General features: G+C 42.1%; 3 protein-coding genes and 2 long non-coding RNA genes across 6 annotated transcripts in view; 3 read left to right on the forward strand and 2 right to left on the reverse strand.

Moving 5' to 3' along the window:
- The window catches only part of LOC148124570 (uncharacterized), a 153,143-nt gene that overhangs the window by 71,577 nt on the left and 55,521 nt on the right, over positions 1-26,045 (reverse strand). The window lies entirely within an intron of this gene.
- TOMM40L (translocase of outer mitochondrial membrane 40 like) lies at positions 277-10,185 on the reverse strand. Its single transcript, XM_026716375.2, has 9 exons — positions 9,513-10,185; positions 8,477-8,544; positions 7,078-7,170; positions 6,046-6,147; positions 4,840-4,945; positions 4,138-4,260; positions 2,989-3,065; positions 2,435-2,537; positions 277-1,511 (listed from the first exon to the last, which is right to left on the reverse strand). Exons 1-9 carry the CDS (start codon positions 9,616-9,618, stop codon positions 1,372-1,374), a joined length of 918 nt encoding a protein of 305 aa, XP_026572160.1. The 5' UTR covers positions 9,619-10,185; the 3' UTR covers positions 277-1,371.
- On the forward strand, positions 4,942-6,135 carry LOC148124571 (uncharacterized). Its single transcript, XR_015739707.1, has 2 exons — positions 4,942-5,927; positions 6,018-6,135. It is a non-coding gene; the product is annotated as an uncharacterized LOC148124571 (long non-coding RNA).
- APOA2 (apolipoprotein A2) lies at positions 15,581-20,230 on the forward strand. Of its 2 annotated transcripts, none has more exons than XM_087914117.1 (4): positions 15,581-15,622; positions 17,136-17,217; positions 18,662-18,836; positions 19,953-20,230. In XM_087914117.1, the coding sequence occupies exons 2-4, from the start codon at positions 17,166-17,168 to the stop codon at positions 20,071-20,073; spliced, it is 348 nt and encodes a 115-aa protein (XP_087770243.1). In that variant the 5' UTR covers positions 15,581-15,622; positions 17,136-17,165; the 3' UTR covers positions 20,074-20,230. The 2 variants fall into 2 exon arrangements, with proteins under 2 accessions (XP_087770243.1, XP_087770244.1); XM_087914118.1 differs by having other exon boundaries at positions 17,139-17,217.
- Positions 22,196-25,476, forward strand: UFC1 (ubiquitin-fold modifier conjugating enzyme 1). Its single transcript, XM_026716427.2, has 6 exons — positions 22,196-22,337; positions 22,624-22,691; positions 23,641-23,704; positions 23,854-23,930; positions 24,052-24,142; positions 24,910-25,476. The coding sequence occupies exons 1-6, from the start codon at positions 22,215-22,217 to the stop codon at positions 24,979-24,981; spliced, it is 495 nt and encodes a 164-aa protein (XP_026572212.1). The 5' UTR covers positions 22,196-22,214; the 3' UTR covers positions 24,982-25,476.

A 26,045-nucleotide genomic window follows, 5' to 3' on the forward strand; every position in this document is an offset into this window, starting at 1 on the left:
TTTCATCCATTTCATTGTGTTTTCATCTATTTATGTATCTTATCTACATCTTTTCTACTGTGTTCATCTATTTTTATCTTTTATTTTCATCTCTCTTTTGTTTTTTAATCCTTCCTCTTTTCTTTACCATCTTTCTTTTCACCAAGTTTATTTTATTTTACTTTTATCTTTATTTCTCTTTTCATCAATTTTATCTACCCAGCTTTGGTTGTTTTATTTTATTTTTTAAGATTTCTTCTCATCTATTTTATCTTCATCCATCTTTTCTTTACCATCTTTCTTTTCATTGAGTTCCATTTTATTTTTTATCAACTTTTCATTTCTTTCATCATTTTTATCCATTTACCTGTTTCTTTTCTTTTCTACCATCTTCCTTTTCATCTATTTTGTTTTATTTTCATCTATCTTTTTTTAAATCCATCGTCCTTATCATCTTTTTCATACGGTTTACCTATTTTATCTGTTTTATTTTTATTTATTCTTGTTTATCCCTCATTTTTTTTTCATCGGTTTTATCCGTTTCATTTTTATCAACCCGTCTTTCCTTGGTTTATCTATCCTCTTCCTTTTTTCATTTTATCTGTGTTATTCCTTGTATTTATCTCTCCGTTTTACTTTCTAACCGATCAACTGTTCTTGTCGTCTCTCGGTTTTCTTTCCCCCACTCAAAAGGGGCAGGAAAGGTGTCACTAACCAAAATGGTCATAACTAGAGGATGACTTGTAAAGTTTTGAGGAAAGTGGCAACCGTTTCCTGTCTATGAAAATATCAAAACAAGGCATTAAAAGAACCTCACCTGAAGTGTTTTGAGGGGCTAGGAATTCTAGCCTCAACATCGTTTTAATCATATTTAGAGTCACCATTGCACTGAAGTCATACAATTCAGCTTTTTGGTCCTTGCCCCTGAATCAGCCAAATAACACAAGCCGTCCAGGAAACAGCAGCTGAGTTGAGGGGCTCTTTCAAATTTCAGGGCCCCCACATGACCCACACCAAAATGGCGCCGATCCCACGCTCCACTGGGGAACCCAGAGATCAGAACTCTCCAAAGACCATCGAACGTAGAAAGGAGACCCAAAATCCTGTGCCTGGCTTTTACTTTGCCCTAAGCCAGCAAAATCGGAGGTCCCAGGGGGTGAGAAACGGGGAACCCTTGCACCCAGGGTGTGTTTCTCTCCGGGCAGGAATCGTGCACGGACCGACGGAGGAGGCCGTGGCATCGCCGCATATCTACGGGAGACCGCAAGGGCACCGATACCCTCGTGTCCATCATCCAAGGCTGCATTGCTCTAACCGAGCAACGGCCGCCCCCCCAACCTTTCAAACCCCAACCGCCTCCATTTTGTAAGAGACCCAGGCCGGAGAAGGCCCTCAACCCACGATGATGCTGAACCCACAATGGAAGCGGTGTTTCCAATGGTTGAGGAAGGCGCCCAGCACTAAGGTCACGGGCAACGGTGGTATTTTCTTCTCCAGAACGGCCCCCACGCACCAGTTGCTGTCCAGAAAGCCTGAAAGAAGAAGAAGAGTGAGGCATTAGCGGCAACTTTGGCCTAGTAGTGGTTAAGGCACCGGGTTAGAAACCAGGAGAGGGTGAGTTCTAGCTTTGCCGTAGGCAGGAAAGCTGATTGGGTGATTTTGGGTCAATCACCAGGAGACGGGGAGTTCTAGTTCTGCCTTAGGCATGAAAGCTAGCTTGGTGTCTTAGGGCTAATCACCAGGAGACTGGGAGTTCTAGTCCCGCCTTAGTCATGAAAACTGACTGGGTAACTTTGGGTCAATCACCAGGAAATAGGGAGTTCTAGTTCTGCCTTAGGCATGAAAGCTAGCTTGGTGTCTTAGGGCTAATCACCAGGAGACTGGGAGTTCTAGTCCCGCCTTAGTCATGAACTGACTGGGTAACTTTGGGTCAATCACCAGGAAATAGGGAGTTCTAGTTCCGCCTTAGGCATGAAAGCTAGCTTGGTGTCTTAGGGCTAATCACCAGGAGACGGGGAGTTCTAGTCCTGCCTTAGTCATGAAAACTGACTGGGTAACTTGTCAATCACCAGAAGACAGTGAGTTCTAGTCCTATCTTAGGCATAAAGCCAACTGAATGACTTTGGGCCAAAAAACAGGGGATGGGGAGTTCTAGTCCCGCCTTAGGCAAGAAGGCTAGCTTGGTGACTTAGGGCCAATCACCAGGAGATTGGGAGTTCTAGTCCCACCTTAGTCATGCAAACAGACTGGGTGACTGGATCAATTCCCCAGGAGCCAGTGAGTTCTAGTCCCACCTTAGGCGTAAAGCCGACTGTCTGACTTTGGGCCAATCCCCAGGAGACGGGGAGTTCTAGTCCCGCCTTAGGCAGGAAAAGTTTTGGCATGCAAAATGGAAAATTCACTTCTCCCTTTGATGTCAGAGGGTAGAACCTGCTGATGGTTTAATTTCACTCACCCTTGAAGATCATATTGGCTTCGGGCAGGGTGAGTTGATACCCGTAAGCGAAGCTTGTCTCCTGCAGCCGAGTGTTGGCTTCAAATTCCACGCCAACCTGAATCTGCCAAGGAGAGGCGGCAAAGATGGAAGTCAAACTCGAAGGTTTGGGGCTCAGGAAAGGAGGAGGAGGAGGAGGAGGAGGAGGAGGAGGAGGAGGAGGAGGAGGAGGAGGAGGAGGAGGAAGGTTAGGAGAAGGAGAACGAAAAGGAGTAAGGGAGAAGAAAAGAGATGAAGATTAGAAGGAGAAGGGAAAAGAAGAGAAGAAAAAGATGAAGATGAGAAGGAGAAGGAAAAAATGAAAATAAAAAGATGAGCATTAGAAGGAAAAAGAAGAGAAGGGGGAAGATGAAAATTAGGAGAAAGGGCAGAAGAAGAAAAGAAGAAAGAGTAAAGAGCAGAAGGAAAAAGAGCAGAATAAAGTGATGGAGGAAAAGGAGGAAGGAAAGGAAAGAAGAAAAGGAGGAGGAGAAAAGTGGAGAAGGAGGAGGAGAAGGAATGAAGGTTCAACTCGCCTGGTCATTAGCTCGGTGGTAATAACTGGCATGGGCTCCACCATATCCCAAATTAAGGGTGGCTATCCATTTCAGAGCTAAAATAACGCACAAATATTATTAAATACCCTGCATTTCTGATTATTAAATACATTGCATTTCTTCTTCACGGCGGAGTGCAAATAAGCGAAGCATTTTAAACACAAAACCATAATTAAAAAAACAAGGCAACCTGGCCTTTAGCAAATTATTTTTTCTTGACTCCATCCTGATTCCATACGGGATTACCAGTGACCAAGAAATAAATTTCCTCTAACCAAACAAGACAATTTGGCTATCTCTGCTAGTTCTGTCATCTTCACCAGCCATTCCCAACGTTCCTGATTATTGATCTACCCACAATGGGGCCACTGATCTATCCAAAGTCCAACTCAACTCTTCAGTTGAACCTAAATATTTGACTTTGGATTATGCTCAGAGTGGGAGAGGTCAAAAGTTCCTTCCTTCCTCTCTTTCTGTCTTGTCTTTCTCTACTTCCTCCCTCCCCTTTTTCCTTCCTTCCTTCCTTCCTTCCTTCCTTCCTTCCTTCCTTTTCTTATATTCCTTTTCTCCTTCTTTTTCCTTCCTCCTTCCCTTTCCTTTTTTCTTTTCCTTTCTTTCTTTCTTTCTTTCTTTCTTTCTTTCTTTCTTTTTCTTTCTTTCTTTCTTTCTTTCTTTCTTTCTTTCTTTCTTTCTTTCTTTCTTTCTTTCTTTCTTTCTTTCTTTCTTTTTCTTTCTTCTTTCCTTCCTTTCCTTCCCTTATATTCCTTTTCTCCTTTTCCTTCTTTCCTTTCCTTTCCTTGCTATCTCCCCATCCCTTTCTCTCTTTTCCTGTTTTTTTTCCCCTGACTTCTCTGCTCATTCTTCCCTTAAAAAACAACATATTGTTCTTTTTAGAACTGTCTTTGGGGAAAGCTGCAAGAAAGCAAGGCCTGAAATTTACACTGCAGTTTAGGCTTGTTGGCATTTCTTGCTGTTCTTGTTACCTGATGTTTTTAATCATGGTGGGAAGCCGCAAACCATCCTTATTGCTAGAAAATCCAGAAATTATTGCTCTGATGGCATCTGGAACCCCCTGGATTGAGGACAATCTGTTTTTCTCCCCAAGGCACTATTAAAGGAGCTACTCACCGGTGTACTTGCCCGCCAGAGTGACAATGGTTCCTTCTTCTCCGGCACGTCGGTGATACACCAATTCACCCCCTAGGACCAACCGCGACGTCATGCTCTGGAGGAAGTGTGCAACAACAATAACTGCGTGGAATAAAACATGGTTCAGGGTCAGTTACCAATAGCAGGGGCGGTTGTATAGTTTAGCAGAATGTTTTCTCGAAGTCAGTCGCTTTGAGATGTGTGGGAAGGAAGGAAGGAAGGAAGGAAGGAAGGAAGGAAGGAAGGAAGGAAGGAAGGAAGGAAGGAAGGAAGGGAAAGGGAAGGAAGGAAGGAAGGAAAGAAGGTTGGAGGGAGGAATGAACACTGAGAAAGGGAGACAAAGACTAAGAAAGGGTGGGAGAGAAAGAAAGAATATAGAATAGAAAAGAGAACAGAAGAAAGAAAGGAGGGAGGGAGAAAAGGAAGGAGAAGAAAGAAAGGCAGAGAAGGGAAGGGAAAGGGAGCAGGAAGGGGAAGGGAAGGAGAAAGGAAGATGGATGGATGGAAGGAAGGAAGGAAAGAAGGAACACTGAGAGACAAAGGGTGGGAGAGAAAGAGAATGGAAGGAGGGAAAGGAAGGGAAGGAAAGGAAAGAAAAGGAAAAGAAAGGAAAGGATGAAAAAGAGAAGGGAAGAGATGTCAATCCCTGCCAAAGATTATCTGTGTGACACAGTCACTCACCAGATTCGCTGATCAGATCGGGGTTCCCCAGCGTCAGGGTGGCAGTGTAATCATCCCCGCGATATTCAGTATCAAATTGCCAGGTGGTGAATTTGGCCTGTTGAGTCTGAACAGGGCAAATCAGTCAGGAATTGGCTTTTTAACAGAGAGAAACCCTAGCCTACATTTCTCAGCCTGAGCTCAGCCTGAGCCGTTCAGAATACAGGGGGAGAGAGAAAGGGGGGGGGGGAGGGAAACGACACAAACAAACCGGGAATGTCATAGGATAGAAGAACTAAAAAAAGAAAGGCACGCTTGCAGAAATCTAGCACCTCAAGGGAGGCACACCTTAGCTTTCTACATGCAGGAAAATTCCTTTCCTTCAAGAATTTGACCTGAGCTGACTGTGGGTGGTGTACCATACAATCTTAAAAGCATAAAAATATAGAAATGATATAAGAATCTTAAGACAATATTGTAAAACAAGATATGAGAATATTTAAAGAAAAATGAAATAAGTGATGATATGAATTGGAATGGGATAATATAAGAATATTTGAGAATATTTAAAGGAAAATGGAATAAGTAATAATACGATACAAAATTGGATACGAAAGACGAATATGTAACTATGGTCATGTTTGTATTGAAATGTAAACACCTGGAACCACATTGTTCCCCAAGAGAGATGTTTTTTTTAAAAAATAAAAAATTATATATATATATATATATAAAAAGAAAGCATATTAAATTAAAGCAATTAAAAGTAAAGGGAGTTATATTTACTTCCAATCTGTGTCTCTATTTACTTTAAAAGCCCTTTTTTAAAAAGAAAAGCCTGGTGGTTTATTTTTCCAGCCTGCAAATTTGGGTATTAAACTTTGGGTATTAAAATATTTAAAAAAAGCATGTGAAATTTAAAAAGGAAATTATTTAAATTTAAATAAGTTTAAACTCGACACAAAAGTTAATTAAAATGTCAGGGGAGCTGTATGCATTTCCAATCTGTGTCTCTCTTTGCTTTTCTGCTGGTGGTTTTTTTTGGGGGGGTCAGGTTGCAAACTGCAGCTTTGGGGGTATTCAAACCCTCTTTACGACGGTCCTGCCAGGTAGGCCAAGGTGGCTACAGGGAGGCAAGGAACGAGCCCGTTTCTTTATGGCCGATTGGAGAACATCCGAATCCTGGTTTTGAATTTCAGACAGAAACGCAAGGCGAGACGCCGTTACCTGGAAAACCGCTTTGGTTCGTATCCGCTCCGTTATAAGATGGAGAATTTGAGCACTGAGGCTCCCAGCACTGCTAATATCGCCAATAAGGGTGGGAAAAGTCTAGGAAAAAGAACCAGGGGGAAAAAAAAAAAAAGACTGGATGAATTTTTAAAAAAACAAAAAAATATCTCTTTCAAAGCTGGTAATTTGGGCCGAAATTTCACTGCCCTTCCGAGAAACTTTTCAATGATTAACTTTTCCACGGACTGTTATTTTGTTGACTTCTGATAAAAAGGAATATAACAATTTTGCCCATTCTAGGAAAATGGGACTGACGTTTGCCTGCTTTTAAGAATTAAAAAAAAAAAGATGTAATTTTAATTGAATTTAATTATTTTAAAACTTGAAACATTTATTTTTTTAAATGTTAAAATAAATTATAATAATAATCACTTTTTCAAATAAATGGCTCAAGAGAGTGGACATAACTGATAATCCCTTCTCTTCCTATTTTTCCCCACAGTGACAACCCTGCGAGGTTGGATTGGTATAAGAGAGAGGGATTGGCCCAAAGTCACCTAGTTCACTTTTGTGCCTAAGACTAGAACTCCCAGGCTCCTGGTGATTGGCCCAAAGTCACCCAGCAGCCTGAAAGTCTGGACTAGAATTCACCGTCTCCTGGTGATTGGCCCAAAATCACCCAGCCAGCTTTCATGCCTAAGGCGGGACTAGAATTCACCGTCTCCTGGTGATTGGCCCAAAATCACCCAGCCAGCTTTCATGCCTAAGGCTGGACTAGAATTCATCGTCTCCTGGTGATTGGCCCAAAGTCACCCATCCATCTTCATGCCTAAGGCAGGACTAGAACTTACCATCTCCTGGTAATTGGCACACCCAGCTGTCTTTCATACCTAAGGAGAGTTAACTAACCTGATTTAACAAGCCTTACTTCCGAGGGACTCCAAACCCACCTACTTGTAATCTGGGAATTAGGATCCAAAAGACCAACTGAAATCCCATTTTGACCGGAAATAATCTGCTTTCGCTCACCTCTGTAGCACTAAGCTGCTGATCGCCCAAGTACGTCGTGTTCAGGTGATAACTCGAGTGGCCAATGGTGCTCATGTGAACAGTGTGGCTCACCTGCAGGAGGGGGAAAAAGCCAACAGCAAGTTTCAATTCAGAAGACGAGGCATGCAGGTAGCGTCAAGTTGTAAAATATTCCTGTGCCTGTTCCCAAGTTGCCATGAGAAAGAGGAAGGGGGAAAAAAGACCTGAAGGAGCACACGGCAAATAAAATCGGAAGCACATTCCAAGTTTCTCTCACAAAGAGTGTAACTTAGGCAGCCGGGTATTCTGCCTGCGAAAACCCTTTATTGGAGAATGTGATTGTTGACACCCAGAGCCCATGAACCGGTTTCGTTGGAGAAGCTGAGTTACGATACACCCAGGGGGTTGGGGGAAGACAGGGTCCTAGTGGTGGTATTCTACCGGTTTTGTCCCGGTTCTGCCAAGCCGGTAGCGCCGATGAGCAGCAGAGACAGAACTGGTTTCCTCCGACGCTTTGCTTTTGGGCTCACTCGCTCGGGTTCTCATGCTAATCTTTATCTCCAGATTGCTGCGTGGCAGCTGCTAAAGCAACAAGGGAGAGTGCAATTTTGCAGGAAGTGGAGTCAGAAAGCCTCTGCGCCTGTGCAAAGTGCACATTTGGTGTGTGTGTGTGTGCGTGTGTGTGCAAAGCGTGCTCACCTTAGCCACGCTCATCGAACTGGTGGTAACATTTTTTTGAAATGCACCACTGGTCACAGGTGATTGTAAATTACATGTCTCAGAGTCGGCTTCATACAGGTCGTGCCGGCATGTCGCTCCTAATAAATGCTTTGAAGTTTTCCTGAAGCTTGGCTGGAGGCTGATGATTTAATTAGGGCGATCGCCGGAATCCTGAAAGCAAGCCCTCATTGAGGCCAAAACTATCGCTAAGTGAAACGGTTGTTCAGTGAGTTTTGCCCCATTTTACCATCTCTTAGGGCTGCGTGGGTTAAGGGAATCCCTCCGGTTATTAAGTGAGTGCCATGGTCGTTAAGCGAATCCCGCTTCCTCATCGACTTTGCCCTCCCCCGCGACCATCACAGAAACGAGTCAGTTGCCAAGTGTCTGAAAGTGGATCACGGGACCCTGTGGAGGCTGAAACCGTCATAGGTGTGAAACAGCATCTAAAGTCCTGTTTTTCAGTGCCATTGTAACTTCAGTCACTAAACGAAGAGTTGTAAGTCAACAATGATCTGTACAAGACAAGTTAGTCTAATGTTTGTTTGCTGGATGGATGGAGGAAGGAAGATAACACGCCCGCCTTCCATGACTCCACAAAATAACCCCCCTGCGAGGTAGGCTAGCGTGTTATGGAGACCCCCTCCCCAAATTACAGATCCCTAGAAGCAAGGGGACTCACCTGGAAATGGCTACTCAGAGATTTATTAATGATCAGCTTGACTCCTTCTATTTGTTGAGGGAAAACATCTGAAATGGAAACAGGGTTTAAAAAGAGAGAGAATTTGAAGCCACATTTAAACTGACTTTATTTGATGGATGAAACGCGCCACACACCCACCTGGCTATCGAGTCACACCGGGCGACTTACCAGAGAATAAAAACGACAATACAAAAATATGACAACAGTCAATATGAACTGTGGAATGGATGAGGGAGATCGGACCAGCTGGCCAGAGACAGAACCAGCCACTACACAACATAAAACACAGGTTTTTTTTGTAACCCTCAAGCAAGGACGTTTCGGCACATACACTCCTGATGACCAGAAGTGATCCTCAAAATTCTGCTGTTAAGTGAGATGTTTGTTAAGTGGATTTTTTCTCCATTTTATGACCTTTCTCGTCTTGGTTGTTAAATGGATCACGGAGGTTGATAAGCGAGCAACCCCGTTGTTAAGTTAGTCTGCAAGGAAACCACCAAACCCAGAGAGCATTAAGGATCCCACAGTCCTCCTCCTCCTCCTCCCCTTTGCCCCACCCAATCCAACTCCTTTCTAGCACTGATGACGTTATCTAGTTGGGTCATGAAATGTCTGCAAGAAAACCACCAAGCTCAGAGAGCACCCACAACCCCACAGCTGGGCTGGTGGGGGGGTTGGACTAGATGACCTGCAAGGTCCCTTCTAATCTGTATCCGTATTAGTTCTCCTCCTCCTCCTCCTGCTCTCCGCAAACCCTACTTCCTTCTAGCACTGATGACGTTATCTAGTTGGGCCATGAAACGTCTGCAAGAAAACTACCAAGCTCAGAGAACACCAAGGGCCCCACAATTCTCCTCCTCCTTCCCCCTTCTAACACTGATAATGTTCCCTAGCTGGGTCATGAAACGTCTGCAAGCAAACCCACCAAGCTCAGAGAGGCCCCAAGCACCTGCCAACCAAATCTATCCATATATAAGCAAAATAAAAAAACTAAAAACTAAAAAGGGTGTTTTACCTTTGCATTTGCGGTGAAGTTCATCAAAACTACCTGGGTTGCAGAGTCCTTCGGCCCGGCGAGCCCCTTTTCGTGGGGCCGAGAAGGGGGAGAATATATTCCCCATGACCTCCCCCCCACAGCTCCACACCTAAAGCCAGGCCGGGGATTCGTCTCATCCGGTTTAAGTTCCCCTCCCTTGTTTGAAAGCGAAAGAATTCAAGGGTTGTGTGTTCTTTCACACCTAGAACCAACCCACCCACCACACCTTAGTGGCTCTCTAGGAATGGGGGGCTGGGGGGGGGAGAGGGGGGGAGGAAAAATAAGCTCCTTCTGCAGCTTCTTCTTCTTCTTCTTCTGCAAAATAAAATAAAATACAACAAAAATAAAAAATGGGGATGCTTGCTTTGCTTGGAGAAAGCGGGGAAAGGAGGAAGGGGGGAAGCGTGTTTTGGGGGGGGCGCAGGAGGGGGATTCAATAAATAATACTTGGGGGGCTGGGGGGGGAAACAGACCCCCCCTTTTCAAAAGGAAAAGGCCAGGTCGTGGGAATTGGAAAAGGGGGAGGGGGTTTAGAAAGGCGTCAGGCATTCAGAGCCCCCCATTCTTCCTACTCTTCCTCCCCCTCTATGATCTTGATGGGGGCGGCCATCTTTCCCACTCCTCCTCCTCCTTTTCTTCCCCCCCCTTCCCACACCCGCCCTTTTTTTTTTTTTTTCCCCAAGGCTGCGATTGGTCGCCGGGAGGATCAAGCCCGCCCTCCATCCCGCAGGAGCGGAAGCCGAGCTGAGCGGGGATTGGCTCAGAACAAGGTAGCCAAAGCCCGCTTCCTTTCTCTCCCGCCGGCCCTTTGATCTCTCCCTCTGCTCCCGCCCCCCCCCGCTCCTCTGATTGGCTGGAAATGTTGCGCGAACGTTCGGCCGGCTTTTTCTTTTTTTCTTTTTGTCGTGTCCCCGAGGCCGCCGCGCGGGGTCCCAGCCAGGCGCCTTTCCCGGGTTGGGGGTGACGGGGGGGGCGGGGAGGGGGGGGCGAGGAAGGCGATGGGGATTCTAGGCGGGTCCCTCCCCACCCGGGAACGCGGGAAAAGGAATCCGGATGAAGAGCGAGGCCGCCCGCGCCTGCCTCGGTCTCTTGGTTTCATCTGATTCGTCTAATCTACCTAATACCTCTTATCTGTCCATCCACCCATCTATCCGCTCTAATCTAATAGCTCTATCCCATCTGTCTAATATCTAATCATATCTGTCTGTCTTCATCCATCCATCCATCATCTATCTCCTCTACCTATTTATCATTCATCTATCAATCTCTAGAATCTAATACCTCTCCCCCTCCCTCCCTCCCTCCCTCCCTCCCTCCATCCATCCATCTATCTATCTATCTATCTATCTATCATCTATCTATCTATCTACACTATCCTCTGTCTGTCTGTCTATCTATCTACACTCATCTATCTACCTACCTACTTACCTATCTATACTATCATCTGTCTATCTATCTATCTATCTATCTATCTATCTATCTATCTATCTATCTATCATCTATCTACAGTATATATCATCTATCAATCTATTTATCTACCTACCTACCATATTTATCATCATCTATCTATCTATCTATCTATCTATCTATCTATCTATCTATCTATCTACACTATCCTCTGTCTGTCTGTCTATCTATCTACACTATCATCTATCTACCTATCTACTTACCTATCTATACTATCATCTGTCTATCTATTTCTATCTATCTATCTATCTCTACCTCTATCATTCATCTAGCTATCAGTCTCTGTCCAATCTAATATCTCTACCTACCTAGCTATCTATCCATCCAACCATTCATCAATCCATCCATTCCTATCTGTCTGTCTGACTGTCTGTCTTTTATCATCTATCATCTATCTCCTCTACCTCTCATTCATTTTGCTATCAATCTCTGTCCAATTTAATATTTCTATCTATCTAGCCATCTATCCATCCCTATCTATCTCTATCTATACACCCATCCATCCCTATTTCTCTATCATCTATCTATTTATCTATCTCTACCTCTGTCTATCATTCATCTAGCTATCAATCTCTTTCCAAACTAATACCTCTATCTACCTCTATCCATCTATCCATTCCTATCAATCTATCTATCTATCTATCTATCTATCTATCTATCTATCTATCTATCTATCTATCTATCTAAACTTCTACTTCACCTATCTCACCTAAGGGACTGGGAGATTTACAAACCACCATAATAAAATAATATAAAAACAAGAACACAGAGTATTAGGGTTGGAAGTGACCCCTTTTTTTCTGTTAAAACAAAAATTAAGTAAGAGGTTGGCACATGAATAAGTTTCAGTAGACCAGTCATAGGTTTTGGACAATCTGTACTTTAGATGTCAAATCCCCCGAATTTTGGAAAACGCCACTAAAGCCTTCCCTCTATCTATCTGATCCCTGCAAGACCTTTATTTGAAGGAAGGAAGGAAGGAAGGAAGAGAGGAGGAGAGGAAGAAGATGAAGAAGTAGAAGCGGCGGCAGCCGCCATTTATTTTTATTCCAAAACCCACAAGAAGAGAGGACAGTGCTCCCTTATGATTAATCTTATACAATTAATGATTATTTCCAGATCTTGAAATTCAGTGAAGGCCTGGAAAAAACAGGTTGAATGGCCACCGTGCTTATCACCTGCAAGCCACAACAAGCCAACAACCTGCCCCCTCCCCGCTTCCCGTGATGCCCAGTTTTCCAGAACTTTGAAATTTGAGAACAAACATTGGGACTCATCCCTCCGTTCCTGTCTTCCTTTGTTGCCCTTCAGATGGTGAAGATAACAGGATGGGCATTTTGGGTATTTTATAAGGAAGCCTTCAGTCGATTGTAGGAAAAATGCTGGCTTGTTCAGGATGTCCGGGTCAATCAATCACCTGCTTTTTTGACTCAAGAGTTAATCTGTCACTTGCCTTCAGCTCCTTGTCACGGTTTCAGGTTGAACAGGTTAACGGAGTTGTAAGGGACCTTGTGGGTCATCTAGTCCAACCCCCCTGCCCAAGCAGGAGACCCTGCAAAATTTCTGACAGATGACAGTCTAGTCTCTTCTTGAAAGCTTCCAGGGATGAAGCTCCCACAACTTCTGGAGGCAACTTTTGTTTTATGGGTTGATTGCTCTCACTGTCAGAAAATTTCTCCTTATTTCCAGGTTGAATCTCTCCTTGATCAGTTTCCATCCATTATTCCTTGTCTGGCCTTGAGGTGCTTTGGAAAATAGCTTGACCCCTTCCTCCTCTCTGGGGCAGCCCCTCAAATACTGGAAGACTGCTATCCTGTCTCCCCTGGTCCTTCTCTTCCCTAGACTAGCCAGGCCCAGTTCCTGCAACCGTCCGTCGTACGTTTGAGCCTCCCTCATCATCCTGGTTGCTCTTTCTTTTATGTACACTGAGAGCTTGTGCACCAAAGACAAATTCCTTGTGTGTCCAATCACACTTGGCCAATAAAGAATTCTAAATAATAATAATAATAACAATAATAATGGCAGATTATGTGAAAGACAGTGTTGAACCAGCTTTGATGGAGGTCAACAATAGGAAGCTGGTCAAAGTGCAGCAAACCAAGGAACAATGTAGGAAAACAGCGGTGCAAACTCGGGCTGACAGCTGGTGTAACAAAGCACTGCATGGACAGTTCCTTGAAAAGATCCAAGGAAAAGTAGACTAGGAAAAGACCTGGTTTTTTTTTTTTTTTATGAATTCTAAATTAATACAGATCTTAACACACCCACACAAAAAGAAAAAAAAAACAAGTAAAAGTTTCCCCTCTTTTACTATTTTGAGTGTAACACCTTAATGATTAGAATAATGTGTTCGTTTCTCTCCTTACTGAAAATCTGGAATGGAAAAGGTAATAATAGAATTAAGTATGCATATATCAATGTATAATTTCTGTCATATTTGTATGTAAAGATGATGACCCGGAAATATGTTGTCCACTAAAAAGAGATTTTTGTTTTTAATGTGAAAAACTGAATAAAGTCTGTTTAAAAAAAAAAGAAAAGAGAAGACCTGGTTATGGCTGACCAATGGAACACTGAAGAAAGAGACAGAAGGCCTGATACTTGCAGCCCAAGAACAAGCCATCAGAACGAATGCAATTAAATCCAGAATAGAAGAATCTGCTGATGACTCCAAATGCAGACTCTGCAAAGAAGCGGGTGAAACCATCGATCACATACTGAGTTGTAAGACAATCGCTCCGACTGACTACAAACAACGTCACAACACCGTCGCTCAGATGGCCCACTGGAACTTTGTGTCACCAACGACCACCTGCCTGTAGCAAAGAACAGGTAGGATCATAAGCCTGAGAAAGGGGTCGAAAACGAGCATGCAAAACTATTGTGGGACTTCCGAATACAGACTGATAAAAAGTTTTGGAATACAACACCCCGGATATCACGATTGTGGAGAAGGAAAAAGGGTGGATCGTCAACATTGCCATACCTGGTGACAGCAGAATCAACGAGAAACGACTTGGAAAAGTCACCAGATATCAGGACTTGAGAATCGAACTGCAGAGACGCTGGCATAAACCAGTGCAGATGGTTCCAGTGGTACTGGGCACACTGGGTGCTGTGCCTAAAGACCTAGGCAAGCACTTGAAAACAATTGGTGCGGACAAGATCACCATTGTTCAGCTGCAGGAGGCCACCTTACTGGGATCTGCTCGCATAACCCGCCAATACATCACGCAGTCCTAAACGCCTGGGAAGTTTTCAACCAGTGATTTGTGATGCGAAACCCAGCATAGTTATCTCGTTTGCTGTGTACACTGTTGTTTTCTGTGTATAATAATAATAATAATAATAATAATAATAATAATAATAATAATGATGTTGATATCTAGGACACTGGCAGCAATATGTGTTTTTTTATTCTTTACATTTGGGGCACCAGCTGGATCAGTTGGCACCCATCAGATGTTTCTCTGCCATCATGGATTTAAAAAAAAAACAAAAAACCAAAAATTATCTCTGCTCTGTTTGTTTTTGTCTTTCATAAATCGGTCACCTTGATGTGTTGGAGGTGAATGTCCAGCAGATAAGAGGAAATTCAGACATTGTCCTTTCCTTGCTCCCAAATTGTGAGAGCTGGCCAAAAACAGCTGCTGGAGGACAGCTTTCCTTCCCCCCTTCCTGGGCCAAGCGAAAACTCCAATTAGTCCTCGACTTACGGCCATTCGTTTAGTGACCGCTTGAAAGGACGACACAACGGCTGCGAAGTGAGACTTGCCTCGTTTTACGACCTTTCCTTGCCACCGTGGTTTAAGGGGATCGCCGCAGCGGTTCAATGAGCAAGGCGGTTTCTTAAGTGAGCCGGGCTTTGATGATCGGACGGTCGCAAAAGGGGATCGTGTGACCTCCCCCCCCCCCAGGACGCCGAGACCATCATAAATATGAGTCGTTTGAACTTTTGATCAACGTTAAGTGTGAACAACGGTCATCATTTTACTTTTTCCAGGGCCACTGTAACTTCGAACGGTCGCTAAATGAATTGAAAGCTGAGCGGTTTGAGGGGGTTGGACTAGAAGGCCTCTAAGGGCCCTTTCCAACTTTATTATTCACAGGATTACCTGGATTTTTCCCCCCTAGCATTTTTTTTTACCCCCTGAGTCCTCTTATAGTACCTCGAAGGTGCGGGTTTGATTTTTTTAAATGGGACCTTCTAGATGTCCTTTAGGTTTAGGAGATACATATTCAGCAAAGGCTGAAAGAGGAGAATTAGGAATTCAGTCTGTGCTTTGCCCCTTTGTAAACCTTCGTTTTCTGGTTTGAACTGAATGTTACCGTTGAAGTGTGTGCGCATACGGGGAAAGAAGATAACTCTTTACACACAGAGAGACACACACACAGACAACTCTGTTTACACAAGAATTACACAAGCAGCGATTGTCCTGTTCCCAAGAGAATTGATGAGGGTGGTCAGTTTAGACAGGAAGGGGAAGGGGGTGCAAGCGCCAATCATTTTCAGAAAAGATTAGTGAGAGGGGCTGAACTTTTAGGAGAGGGTATAAAAATACCTAGACTCTGATTAAAACACATTTCTTCTCCAGATATTCTCTTTTAAATCCCTCGCACAGGTAAGGATCAAAGGCTTTTCTTTAAAAAATGAAAAGAAGAAAATAATGATCTGTCTGTCTATCTATCTATCTATCTATCTTCTATCATCTATCTAGCTATCTACCTACCTCTCACTCATCTCCTACTATCTATCTATCTATCTATCTATCTATCTATCTATCTATCTATCTATCTATCTATCATCTATCTACAGTATATATCATCTATCAATCTATTTATCTATCTACCTACCATATTTATCATCTATCATCTACTGTATCTATCTATCTATCTATCTATCTATCTATCTATCTATCTATCTATCTTCTATCATCTATCTAGCTATCTACCTACCTCTCACTCATCTCCTACTATCTATCTATCTATCTATCTATCTATCTATCTATCTATCTATCTATCTATCATCTATCTACAGTATATATCATCTATCAATCTATTTATCTATCTACCTACCATATTTATCATCTATCATCTACTGTATCTATTTATCTATCTATCTATCTATCTATCTTCTATCATCTATCTAGCCTCTATCTACCTACCTCTCATCTACCTTCTATCTATCTATCTATCTATCTATCTATCTATCTATCTATCTATCTATCTATCTATCTATCTATATATCTATCTATCTATCCATCCATCCATCCATCCAGCTATCTAGCTATTTATCTAGCTATTTTTTTATCTGTCTGTCTATCTGTTTATCTAATATCTGTCCATCTTTCTTCTATTTATTGTCTACCTTCCTACCTGCCTATTTACCTTCAATCTGTCTGTCTATCTACTCAGACAATCAAATCTCTGTCTTTCTTCTATTTATTGTCTGTCTGCCTGTGTCTGTCTGTCTATCTGTCTGTCTATCTAGTTCTAGTCTATCTAATCTCTGTCTGTTTTTCTTCTATTTATTGTCTGTCTGTCTATCATTATTTTATATATTTATTAAACTGGCTTTGTTAAATATGGGGCAGGTAAGCAGCCAGCTGTTGCAACCGATTCTTTAGCTTGGGAAAAAAAGCATTTTTAATTTCCAGTATAATATATCATTCTTCTGCACGGCTCTACCCAAACGTAGATGTTGGCTTACTAAATCAAACCAGCCATGTCACCCCTTGTCAGCTCACTTCCCCTGAATGGCACTTCAGTTTCCCAGTGTGTGGTTTACACTAAGGCTTTTCAACTTCCTGACCTCTGCGTTGCCCATTGATTTGAAGGATTCAAGTCAGTCAACTTTTTTTTTTTCAGCCCTGTCAGAACTTCAAATGCTCATTAAATCAATGGTTATAAGTTGAGTCATTTTCTAGCATTTCAAGAATCAAACTTTCTAGTCCCTGTGATGGCACTTAAAAAAAAAAACAATCCAAAATTCAACTGGCTGAGTTGTACATTTGCAAGAGAAGGAAAACTGGGTGAGCTAGTCAAGGAATGACATTAAACCTGATATTTTCCCCCCTCTTCTCTGTCTGTTTCTCTTTCTTCTCTGTAAATTCCCCAATCCCCCTTTCTCTCCAGAAGAAAGGGTGAAGGCAAGCTTGTGTCAAAATGAAGGTTTTTGCCCTGACTGCTCTGCTGATCAGCATCTGCTGTATTGAAGGTACGTATACGTGTCTGGTTTTGGTCACCACGATATAAAAAAAAGGATGTTGAGACTCTGGAAAGAGCAGCGAAGAGGATTACAGGAGGATAAAATAGGAAGAATGTTTGCAGGAATTGGGGAGGTCTCTAGTTTAATGAAAAAAAGGACTAAGAGTGACATGATAGCAGTCTTCCAATATTTGAAGGGCTGCCCCAAAGAAGAGGGAGTCAATTTATTCTCCAAAGCACCCAAAGGCAGGACAAGAAGCAACAGATGGAAACTAATCAAGGAGAGAAGCAACTTAGAACTAAGGAGGAATTTCCTGACAGTGGGAACAATTCACCAGTGGAACAGCTTGCTACTAAAAATCGTGGGTGCTCCATGACTGGAGGTTTTCAAAAAAGAGACTGGACAGCCATCTGTCCAGAATGGTCTAGGCCAGGGTCTCCTGCTCAAGCGGGGGGTTGGGCTAGATGACCTCCAAAGTCCCTTCCAACTCTGCTATTCTACGTTCTATGGAAAAGTGGAGGTTGTATCTTTGACAAGCGGCCAACTCGGTGCTATTGACATCTGAGTAAACATTATGCTGGCTGCTGGAAGGTTTTAAAGGAGCTAGCCAATTTCCACCAATTTGGAAAAGAGCCCAATTTCATACAAAATGACAGAATGTACTTACTGAAAAAAATATTTGCAAGCCTGATTAATTATTCTTGATGAAATAAAAATAATCAATAAGCCCCATAGTTTCATCTCTTTGTTGGGATACAGGCCTGTCTTTTTCTGGCTTAATTCATTCTCTCTCCCTCCATCTATCTATCTATCCACCCATCTATCTATATCTATCTATATCTTTCTATATCTATCTATCTATCTATCTATCTATCTATCTATCTATCTATCTATCTATCTATCTATCTCTATCTCTATCTCTATCTCTCAATCTCTCAATCTCTCTATCTATTCATCCATCCATCCATCCATATATCTATCTATCTGTTGTTGAGGACTATACATTTATCTTTACAAACTGTCCTCCACTTGAGACCAACATGTATGCCACTAAGCGAGATGGCGGTTCAGTGAATTTGAAGACTTTCCATGGCTGCCATTATCAAGGGAATCAGTGCCGTTGTTAAATTAGTCACACCCCGTCATTAAGCAAATCTGCCTTGCCCCTTTGACTTTCCTCACCAGAAGATTCCCCATGAAGGGATCCGGGGAGACACGGCAATCGTCGTAAATATGAGTCAGTTGCCAAGTGCCTGAATTTTGAACATGCGACCATGGGAAAGCTGCAATGGTCATAAGTGTGGGAAAAAAAGCCCCCCACCCCACCCCAAGTTGTTTCAATGCCGGGGTAGTTTTGTAACAGTCACTAAATGAATCGTTGAAAATCTCTTTCGCTCCCTCAGGGTGCGGCTCTTGATTCTCCTCCGTGTTGTTGTCTGTATTTTATACCCAGGTGGTTTAGTGAAACGGCAAGCCGAGGAAGAACCTCAGGGAGAAGTCTCAACCACCTTTACCTCTCAGTTAAGTGAATTTATCCGGAAACTGCAACAGGAAACCGAAGGATTTGCTACATCCATCAAGGAAAGATTTGGGCAACCAACAGTAGAAGACGTCAGGAGGCAATTTGAGTAAGAGCCTGTTATTTTTTTCTTCCTAAACACAGATGCACCAAAGCACCATAGGATAGGATAGGATAGAAATTTGGAACAGAATTTTGGAATGGGATAGAATGGAATAGGAAAAAGGAGAATGGAATAGAATAATAAATAGAATAGAATAGGAAAAAGGATAATAGAATAGAATAAAATTTTGGAATAGAATAGAATTATGGAATGGAATGGGATAGAATAGAATAGGAAAAAGGATAATAGAATAGAATAGTAAATAGAATAGAATAGGAAAAAGGATAATAGAATAGAAAATAGAATAGAATAGAATAGAATAGGAAAAAGGATAATTGAAAAGAAAATAGAATAGGAAAAAGGATAATAGAATAGAATTTTGGAATAGAATAGAATTATGGAATGGAATGGATTGGGATAGAATAGAATAGGAAAAAGGAAAATAAAATAGAAAATAGAATAGAATAGGAAAAAGGATAATTGAAAAGAAAATAGAATACGAAAAAGGATAATAGAATAGAATTTTGGAATGGAATTTTCAATTTCATTGTACAGATGTTGTGCATTGACAATAAACCTTTGATTTGAATGGAATAGAATAGAATTTTGGAATAGAATAGAATAGGAAAAAGGATAATAGAATAGAATTTTGGAATGGAATAGAATTTAGGAAGAGAAATAGAATAGAATGAGCTGGAAGGGACCTTGGAGGTCTTCTAGTCCAGCCCCCTGCTCAACCACAATCGTCATCAATATGAACCAGTTGCCAAGCTTCCAAATGTAAATCAAGTGACCCTGGGGATGGTGCAATGGGTTATTCTTGTGTGTGTGTGTGGGGGTGGGGGGAAGGCCATTAAGTCACTTTTTTTCAGTGCTGTTGAGACTTCGGTCACGAAAGGAACTGTGGGGTAAGTCGAGGGCTAGCTGCCTTCCCATCGTACCTGGCGTTTTGGGTTTTGTTGGCAATGGAACCTCCATGTTCTGAGGCAGTCTACCTTAGGGTGGAGCCGCGGCCCTGGGTTAAAAGCTATTTTGAGGCGCTTTTGTGCGGTGGAAAGCGGACAGGTTTCTTCACCCTTTATTTATTTTGTATTCTTATTTTTTCTTCCCCTCTCTCTGCAGTACGGCGATCCAGCAATTTCAGGACAGCTTTGATCCTATCGCCGAACACATCAGGCAAAATGTAGGCCGACTGTTCACCCTCCCTGGTCAGGCCCAGCAACCCGTGGAAGAAGGCTCATAAAGTCGACTTCTCTCCCCAAAATGGAGTTCTCCATTTTCCGTTGGCCTCGGGGTGTGGGGTGGGGTATATATTGAGCCGAAGATCCTGGCACGTTTTCCCTGAATCGAAAGTGTTGAAATCCTAAAAAGTGGTCACAATAAAAATAAATCTTTCCCTATCCGTGTGTCTAATCTGATCCAATATTTTTGAGTTTTAAGCGGAGAGGTGCTTTGGATCCCAACGGTATCCCGGTTTTGCATTCTGCGCACCTATTTCCCCGTGGTGGGATTCAATTTTTTTTTTTACTACCGGTTCTGTGGGCATGGTGTGGTAGGCGTGGCGTGGTGGCCGTGGCAGGGGAAGGATACTATAAACCAAGGGTCTTCAAACTTGACTCCAACTCCCAGAATTCCTGAGCTAACATGAGTGGAGGAAGAATTCTGGGAGTTGAAGTCCACAAGCCTTAAAGCTGTCAAGTTTGAAGACCCCTGGAATAGATAGATAAAGAGAGGTAGACTAGATTGATAGAAAGAGAGATAGAATAGAGGGAGAGAGAGAGAGAGAAAGGATTGATAGAATAGATAGAATAGACTGAGGGTCTTCAAATTTGGCATGTTTAAGACTTGTGGACTTCAACTCCCAGAATTCCTGAACTAACATGACTGGAGGAGGAATTCTGGGAACATACGTTCACTATCTTGAATTATTATTATTATTATTATTATTATTATTATTATTAATAATAATAATAATAATATAAGAAAATACAATGTCCTACAAAGATAGAACGACTATGGCAAAGGCAAGCAAGGGTAGTACCAATAGTAATAGGCACCTTGGGTACAGTCCCAAAACAACTGGAACACCATCATTGGCATTGACAAATTTGCAATTGGTCAATTGCAGAAGGCAGCTTTGCTTGGAACAGCTTCCATCCTGCGGCGATATCTGTAACACCCTCAAACATCCAGATTTGCCTATCCCAGGTCCTTGGTATGGACTCGAAAGGTAGACAAAAAAGCCAAACCCAGCCTGAACATTTGGCTGACTGTGCGACGATGATGATGATTAGTATTATAATTATTATTAACACTGATACACAAATTTAGCACATTATGCACACAAACACAAATATCAGTTTAAGTAGAATATCAGCATATACATATGCTTACATGCCTATAATATATTTCTCACATTTCATATAATATATATTTTGAACATTTACAACCCTTTGCAGCATCCCCATGGTCATGGGATCAAAATTCAAACGCTTAGCAAGTGGCTCCTATTGATGACCGTCGCAGTGTCCCCAGTTACGTGATCCCCTTTTGCGACCGTCTGACAAGCCAAGTCAAGAGGGAACCCAGATTCACTTAGCAAGCAACCCACTGAACCGATTCACTTAACAATTGTGAAAAGGTCGTTGTCAGGATTCCGGCAGCTACCTATGTGTTGACAGTCGTACTATGGGGCAAAATTCACTTAACAACAGAAATTTGGGGCTCAGTTGTTGTCACAAGTTGAGGACTAGCTTTGTGTGTGTGTGTGTGTGTGTGTGTGTGTCTTTGTGTGTATAAAAATATACCGTGTGTATGTATATTTATACATATATTTAATGTTATATATTTATATACACTGTATATATTATATAATATACATATACATACATTCACACACATACGTATATAATATACAGTATATACATACGTATATAATATACAGTATGTATATAATATACAGTATGTATATACAGTATATACATACAAAATACACATACGTATATAATATACAGTATATACATACAAAATATACATACTGTTGTACACCATACCCATATATACATATATAAAAATAATATGTGGACAATACAAACCAAGCAACCAGGTTAGGGCTCAGCACGATGCGTCATTCACATCCCCTCCCATCACAACCTGCCTTCGACCCGCAACACTTTGGTTTCACACATTCTATACAGTACTTTTCTAATAGCATACAACTTCCGCCAGCAAACATCATGGCGGCTCCAGCTCTTTTCCCTGCCCTGCTCTTTCCTTACGCATATCCGATTGAGGCCCTTCAGCCTTGATGGCTGCGTCGGCTTTTGCTCTTACGTTCTGAAGCCACTTCCGGCCCAGCCTTACCTCTTTTCTCCCTGAGTAAAGATGGCGGACGAAGCCACTCGGCGGGTCGTCGCTGCGTTGCCGCTGCTAAAAACCAACGCCGGTCCGCGGGATCAGGAACAGTGGATCCAGCGGTTGAAGGAGGAGTACCAAGCGCTCATTAAGGTCCGTACTTGGTCTATTTAACCACAGGGAGAATTATATTTCGGAGGCTTACGTGGCTTTTTTCAGCTGTTCCTTTTGCCAACGGTGGCTCCATACGGTCAAACTAAGCCAGAACGCTTCTTTTTCCTTTCTAGTGATGCGAGTTGATCTGGTCGTGGGAAAGACATTCAAGGGAGACAGCAGTATCATACTTAAGTTGGATTTGCAAATTTTGAGGCAGGACCGTGCCTGCCTGAACCATCCCTTGTTGATTTGCAAAATATCTCTTTCCCCCCCTTTTCTGTAGTACGTGGAGAACAACAAGAATGCCGATAACGATTGGTTCAGGTTGGAATCCAACAAGGAAGGTACCAGGTAAGGGAGATAAAGAAAAAATGTATTTCTTGAGAGAATAGAAAATAGAAATTCTTTATTGGCCAAATGTGATGGGACACACAAGGAAAAGTCTTGGTGCGAATGCTCTCAGTGTACATAAAAGATACATTGGTCAAGAGTCAAGAATCATCAAGTACAACACTTAATGATAGTCATAAGGTACAATAAGCAATCAAATCATACTAGGAAACAGTCAATATACATCGTAAGGATACAAGCAACAAAGTTACAGTCATACAGTCACAAGTGGGAGGGGATGGGTGATAAGGAGTGATGAGAAGATTAATAGTAGTGCAGACTTTGTAAATAGTTGGACAGTGTTGAGGGAATTATTTGTTTAGCAGAGTGATGGCGTTAAGGAAAAAACTGTCCTTGTGTCTAGTTGTTCTGGTGTGCAGGGTCTATAGCATTGTTTTGAGGGTAGGAGTTGAAACAGTTTATGTCCGGAACGTGAAGAATGCATGCTGCATCTGCTCAAGCTTCTAGATTCAGTGCTTGGCATCGCTCAGGAGAGAGCAAATGGACCTGTTCTGGCATTTGGCAGTCTCCCTTTGCGTTCTTCAAAAAATTTGGATGCTAGTCCTTGACATATGGCCACAGTTGAGCTCAACATTTCTGTTCGTAAGCAAGACTTTAAGTGAGTGACGGCACCATTTTATGACCTTCCTTGCCATAGTGGATCACTGCATTGTTAAGGTAGCCATGCAGTTGTTAAGAGAATCTGGCTTGATCATATGACCATGGGGATGCTGCAATTGTCAAGTCTGATCATAAGATCTTAAGTCACTTTTTTCAGCACCATTGTAAGTTTGAACGGTCACTAAATGAACTCTTGTAAGTTGAGGATACTTGCATATATAAAAAAGTGGCTTGAATATATAAAAAAGTAACATTTCTTTTTTTTCCCTTTCTGTATTTTTCTCTGAAGGTGGTTTGGAAAGTGCTGGTACATCCACAATCTCTTGAAATACGAATTTGCTGTTGAGTTTGATGTAAGTTTTACCCAATTGATGTTTTCTTATTCTTTTTCCCCCCTTTTATTTTTCTGAATTAATTTGTATTCCTGGTCTCTCCTTCTCTATCTTGATGGGACTTTTCCTCCTCAAAATTGCATGCCAGTCCTTGTCTGCTTCCTTTTCAGATTCCAGTTACTTATCCATCTACTGCACCAGAAATTGCTATTCCAGAACTGGATGGCAAAACAGCCAAAATGTACAGGTGAGTTTTGTGCTTAAAATCCATCCTCGATAGTAGTACTTGACCTGATGCTGACGAGATCTCCTGTATTCTGTCAATTGTGCTTTTTAAAAATCTGGCACTCTCTCTTCTTCTTCTACAGGGGAGGCAAGATATGCCTGACGGACCATTTCAAGCCCTTGTGGGCTAGGAACGTACCAAAATTTGGACTAGCCCACCTCATGGCCTTGGGGGTGAGTTTCTGACCTGTCAGGGAGCATTTGGTTAGAAGGAGAGAAGAATGTCCCAAGAAAAGGAACAAAATTTTGAGTCAGGTTGGATGCAGAAACTGCAGTGACTGATTTCAGTAAGCAAAACAATGGTTTGGGTTTTGCACTTACGACCATTTGTTTAGTAACTGTTTGAAATTACGACGGTGCTGGAAAAAGTGACTTACGACCGGCCTTTGCATTTACGACTATTACCATAAATTCAGTCCAAACCAAAAGTACATATAAATTATAAATAAAAACCAACACAAACCACACTGCAGCAATTAACGAGACAGGGCAGGATAAAGGATTGCAGAACTCCAAAGATAACGAAACACATACAGTTGGGAGGCACCAGAACCCAGACAGGACTTGACAAACAAAGATAATGCATGCTTTGCTTCCAGAAAGGTTCTGTGCGCAAACACCCTTTTTGTCCTGTTTTCCCAGCTGCAGCTAATGAAGGTAATCAGGGCCTTTTTCTCCCCCATAACCCATGTTGCTCCCTTATCCATTCCTCCCTGCGTGCCCTAGGATGCAGCGGGGGTGGGCCTAGGTCTTCCTTTGAATGCCCAGCCAGACTGTGCCCTTCCTCAGTTTCCTCCACAGCCACCGGAGCCACATTCCCACTCCCTATCAGCTGTTCGACCTTCCCTTCGGAATCAGACTCCAACAGGGACATGACAGAACTGTTGTAAGTCCAGGACTATTCACTTTGTGAATTTTTGGTGATTTCTTTTGTCTTGCAGCTGGGACCATGGCTAGCTGTAGAGATTCCTGATCTCATATCCAAGGGGCTGATTGAACACAAAGACAAATGAAGCCCCCATCTCACTAATTCTAAGACCCTCCGGCATTCGGATCCATGATCTTGACTGTCATATATTTCTGTGTCTTAATTTTTTCTTGTGGGTTGCTAGCAAAATTGTGTGTTGCGTCTCTGTAACGAAACAAATGAAGAAAAACAAAATAACCCCGTTGATCTGTTACCATTTCTCGGAGTTCACCAAGATGGATATCACCCTGTTTATTTATTTAACAAAAAATATTTAACAAAAATACCAACATGCCAATCTTTCAGGGCATTAGAAACCAACCACAAGTTGTATGCTGCTTTTTTGAAAGTTGTTTAAAAGTTCATTGAAAACATAGAATATAAAGAACTTAAAACAAGACCGGATGGATTGACCTCTCAAAGAAAACAACTGAAGGTTTTCGTCCAACTTAACACTGTAAAAAAATAGCTGGATTGTATAAAACGCCCGAGATCACATTTCTGATTTGCAAATAAATTCTTTAGTTTGTGCTGGGAAGAAGTCTGTTGCAACTCTTTTTTTTTTCTTGTGTTTTCTCAACTTAGCTTTAATTTTGTCTGTGGCATCCATTAAGGGATTTCAGGCTTTTGGTGGTTTTTAAAAAATGAATATACCTCAAATGAAAGTACAGGTAATCCTTGACTTAACAACTGTCGGTTTGGTTGATTATTCAAAGTTACAACATCCCTGAAAAGGTGCATTTAAGGACCGTTGCAGCATTCCTACATTCAAAATTTTGGCACTTGGCAACAGGATATTTGCATATCCTGTTGGGCAAATCCATTCAGGTTTGGGGTTAGGGCTCCGTGAATTCAGAATGCAAAGTGAACTTTTCCACTGGATTTGTACGGCATTGGTGCGCTTAGGAAGGCGCTGACTTTTCGATCCCGCTTTATCTACATTTCCTGATAAAATACATTGGAAAATCTTATGTGGGGTCAAATCCACTTAGGAAATAAAATATAAAGATCCCTTTATTTCTTAACAAATATATAATAAAACCCCATATATATATATATTTGTATGTATGTGTTTTCTGAAGTTTTCGTGGGTATTTGTATGTGGATCTT

The sequence above is a fragment of the Pseudonaja textilis genome, chromosome 16, assembly GCF_049901715.1.
Source record: "Pseudonaja textilis isolate UNSWEBS1 chromosome 16, rPseTex1.2, whole genome shotgun sequence".
In the NCBI taxonomy this organism is placed as follows: domain Eukaryota; kingdom Metazoa; phylum Chordata; class Lepidosauria; order Squamata; family Elapidae; genus Pseudonaja; species Pseudonaja textilis.

What these genes read in the sequence shown, in the direction of transcription:
- TOMM40L (XM_026716375.2), bottom strand. Translation starts at nt 9,618, where the DNA reads ATGGGGAATATATTCTCCCCCTTCTCGGCCCCACGAAAAGGGGCTCGC. An exon ending in CGATCTGATCAGCGAATCTG is followed by an intron (nt 4,261 to 4,839) that starts GTGAGTGACTGT and finishes TATTCCACGCAG; the next exon opens with TTATTGTTGTTGCACACTTC. An exon ending in AGCCAATATGATCTTCAAGG is followed by an intron (nt 1,512 to 2,434) that starts GTGAGTGAAATT and finishes TTCTTCTTTCAG; the next exon opens with GCTTTCTGGACAGCAACTGG.
- APOA2 (XM_087914117.1), top strand. Translation starts at nt 17,166, where the DNA reads ATGAAGGTTTTTGCCCTGACTGCTCTGCTGATCAGCATCTGCTGTATT. An exon ending in CAGCATCTGCTGTATTGAAG is followed by an intron (nt 17,218 to 18,661) that starts GTACGTATACGT and finishes TTTTATACCCAG; the next exon opens with GTGGTTTAGTGAAACGGCAA. An exon ending in GACGTCAGGAGGCAATTTGA is followed by an intron (nt 18,837 to 19,952) that starts GTAAGAGCCTGT and finishes CTCTCTCTGCAG; the next exon opens with TACGGCGATCCAGCAATTTC.
- UFC1 (XM_026716427.2), top strand. Translation starts at nt 22,215, where the DNA reads ATGGCGGACGAAGCCACTCGGCGGGTCGTCGCTGCGTTGCCGCTGCTA. An exon ending in AGTACCAAGCGCTCATTAAG is followed by an intron (nt 22,338 to 22,623) that starts GTCCGTACTTGG and finishes CCTTTTCTGTAG; the next exon opens with TACGTGGAGAACAACAAGAA. An exon ending in TCCAACAAGGAAGGTACCAG is followed by an intron (nt 22,692 to 23,640) that starts GTAAGGGAGATA and finishes TTTTCTCTGAAG; the next exon opens with GTGGTTTGGAAAGTGCTGGT.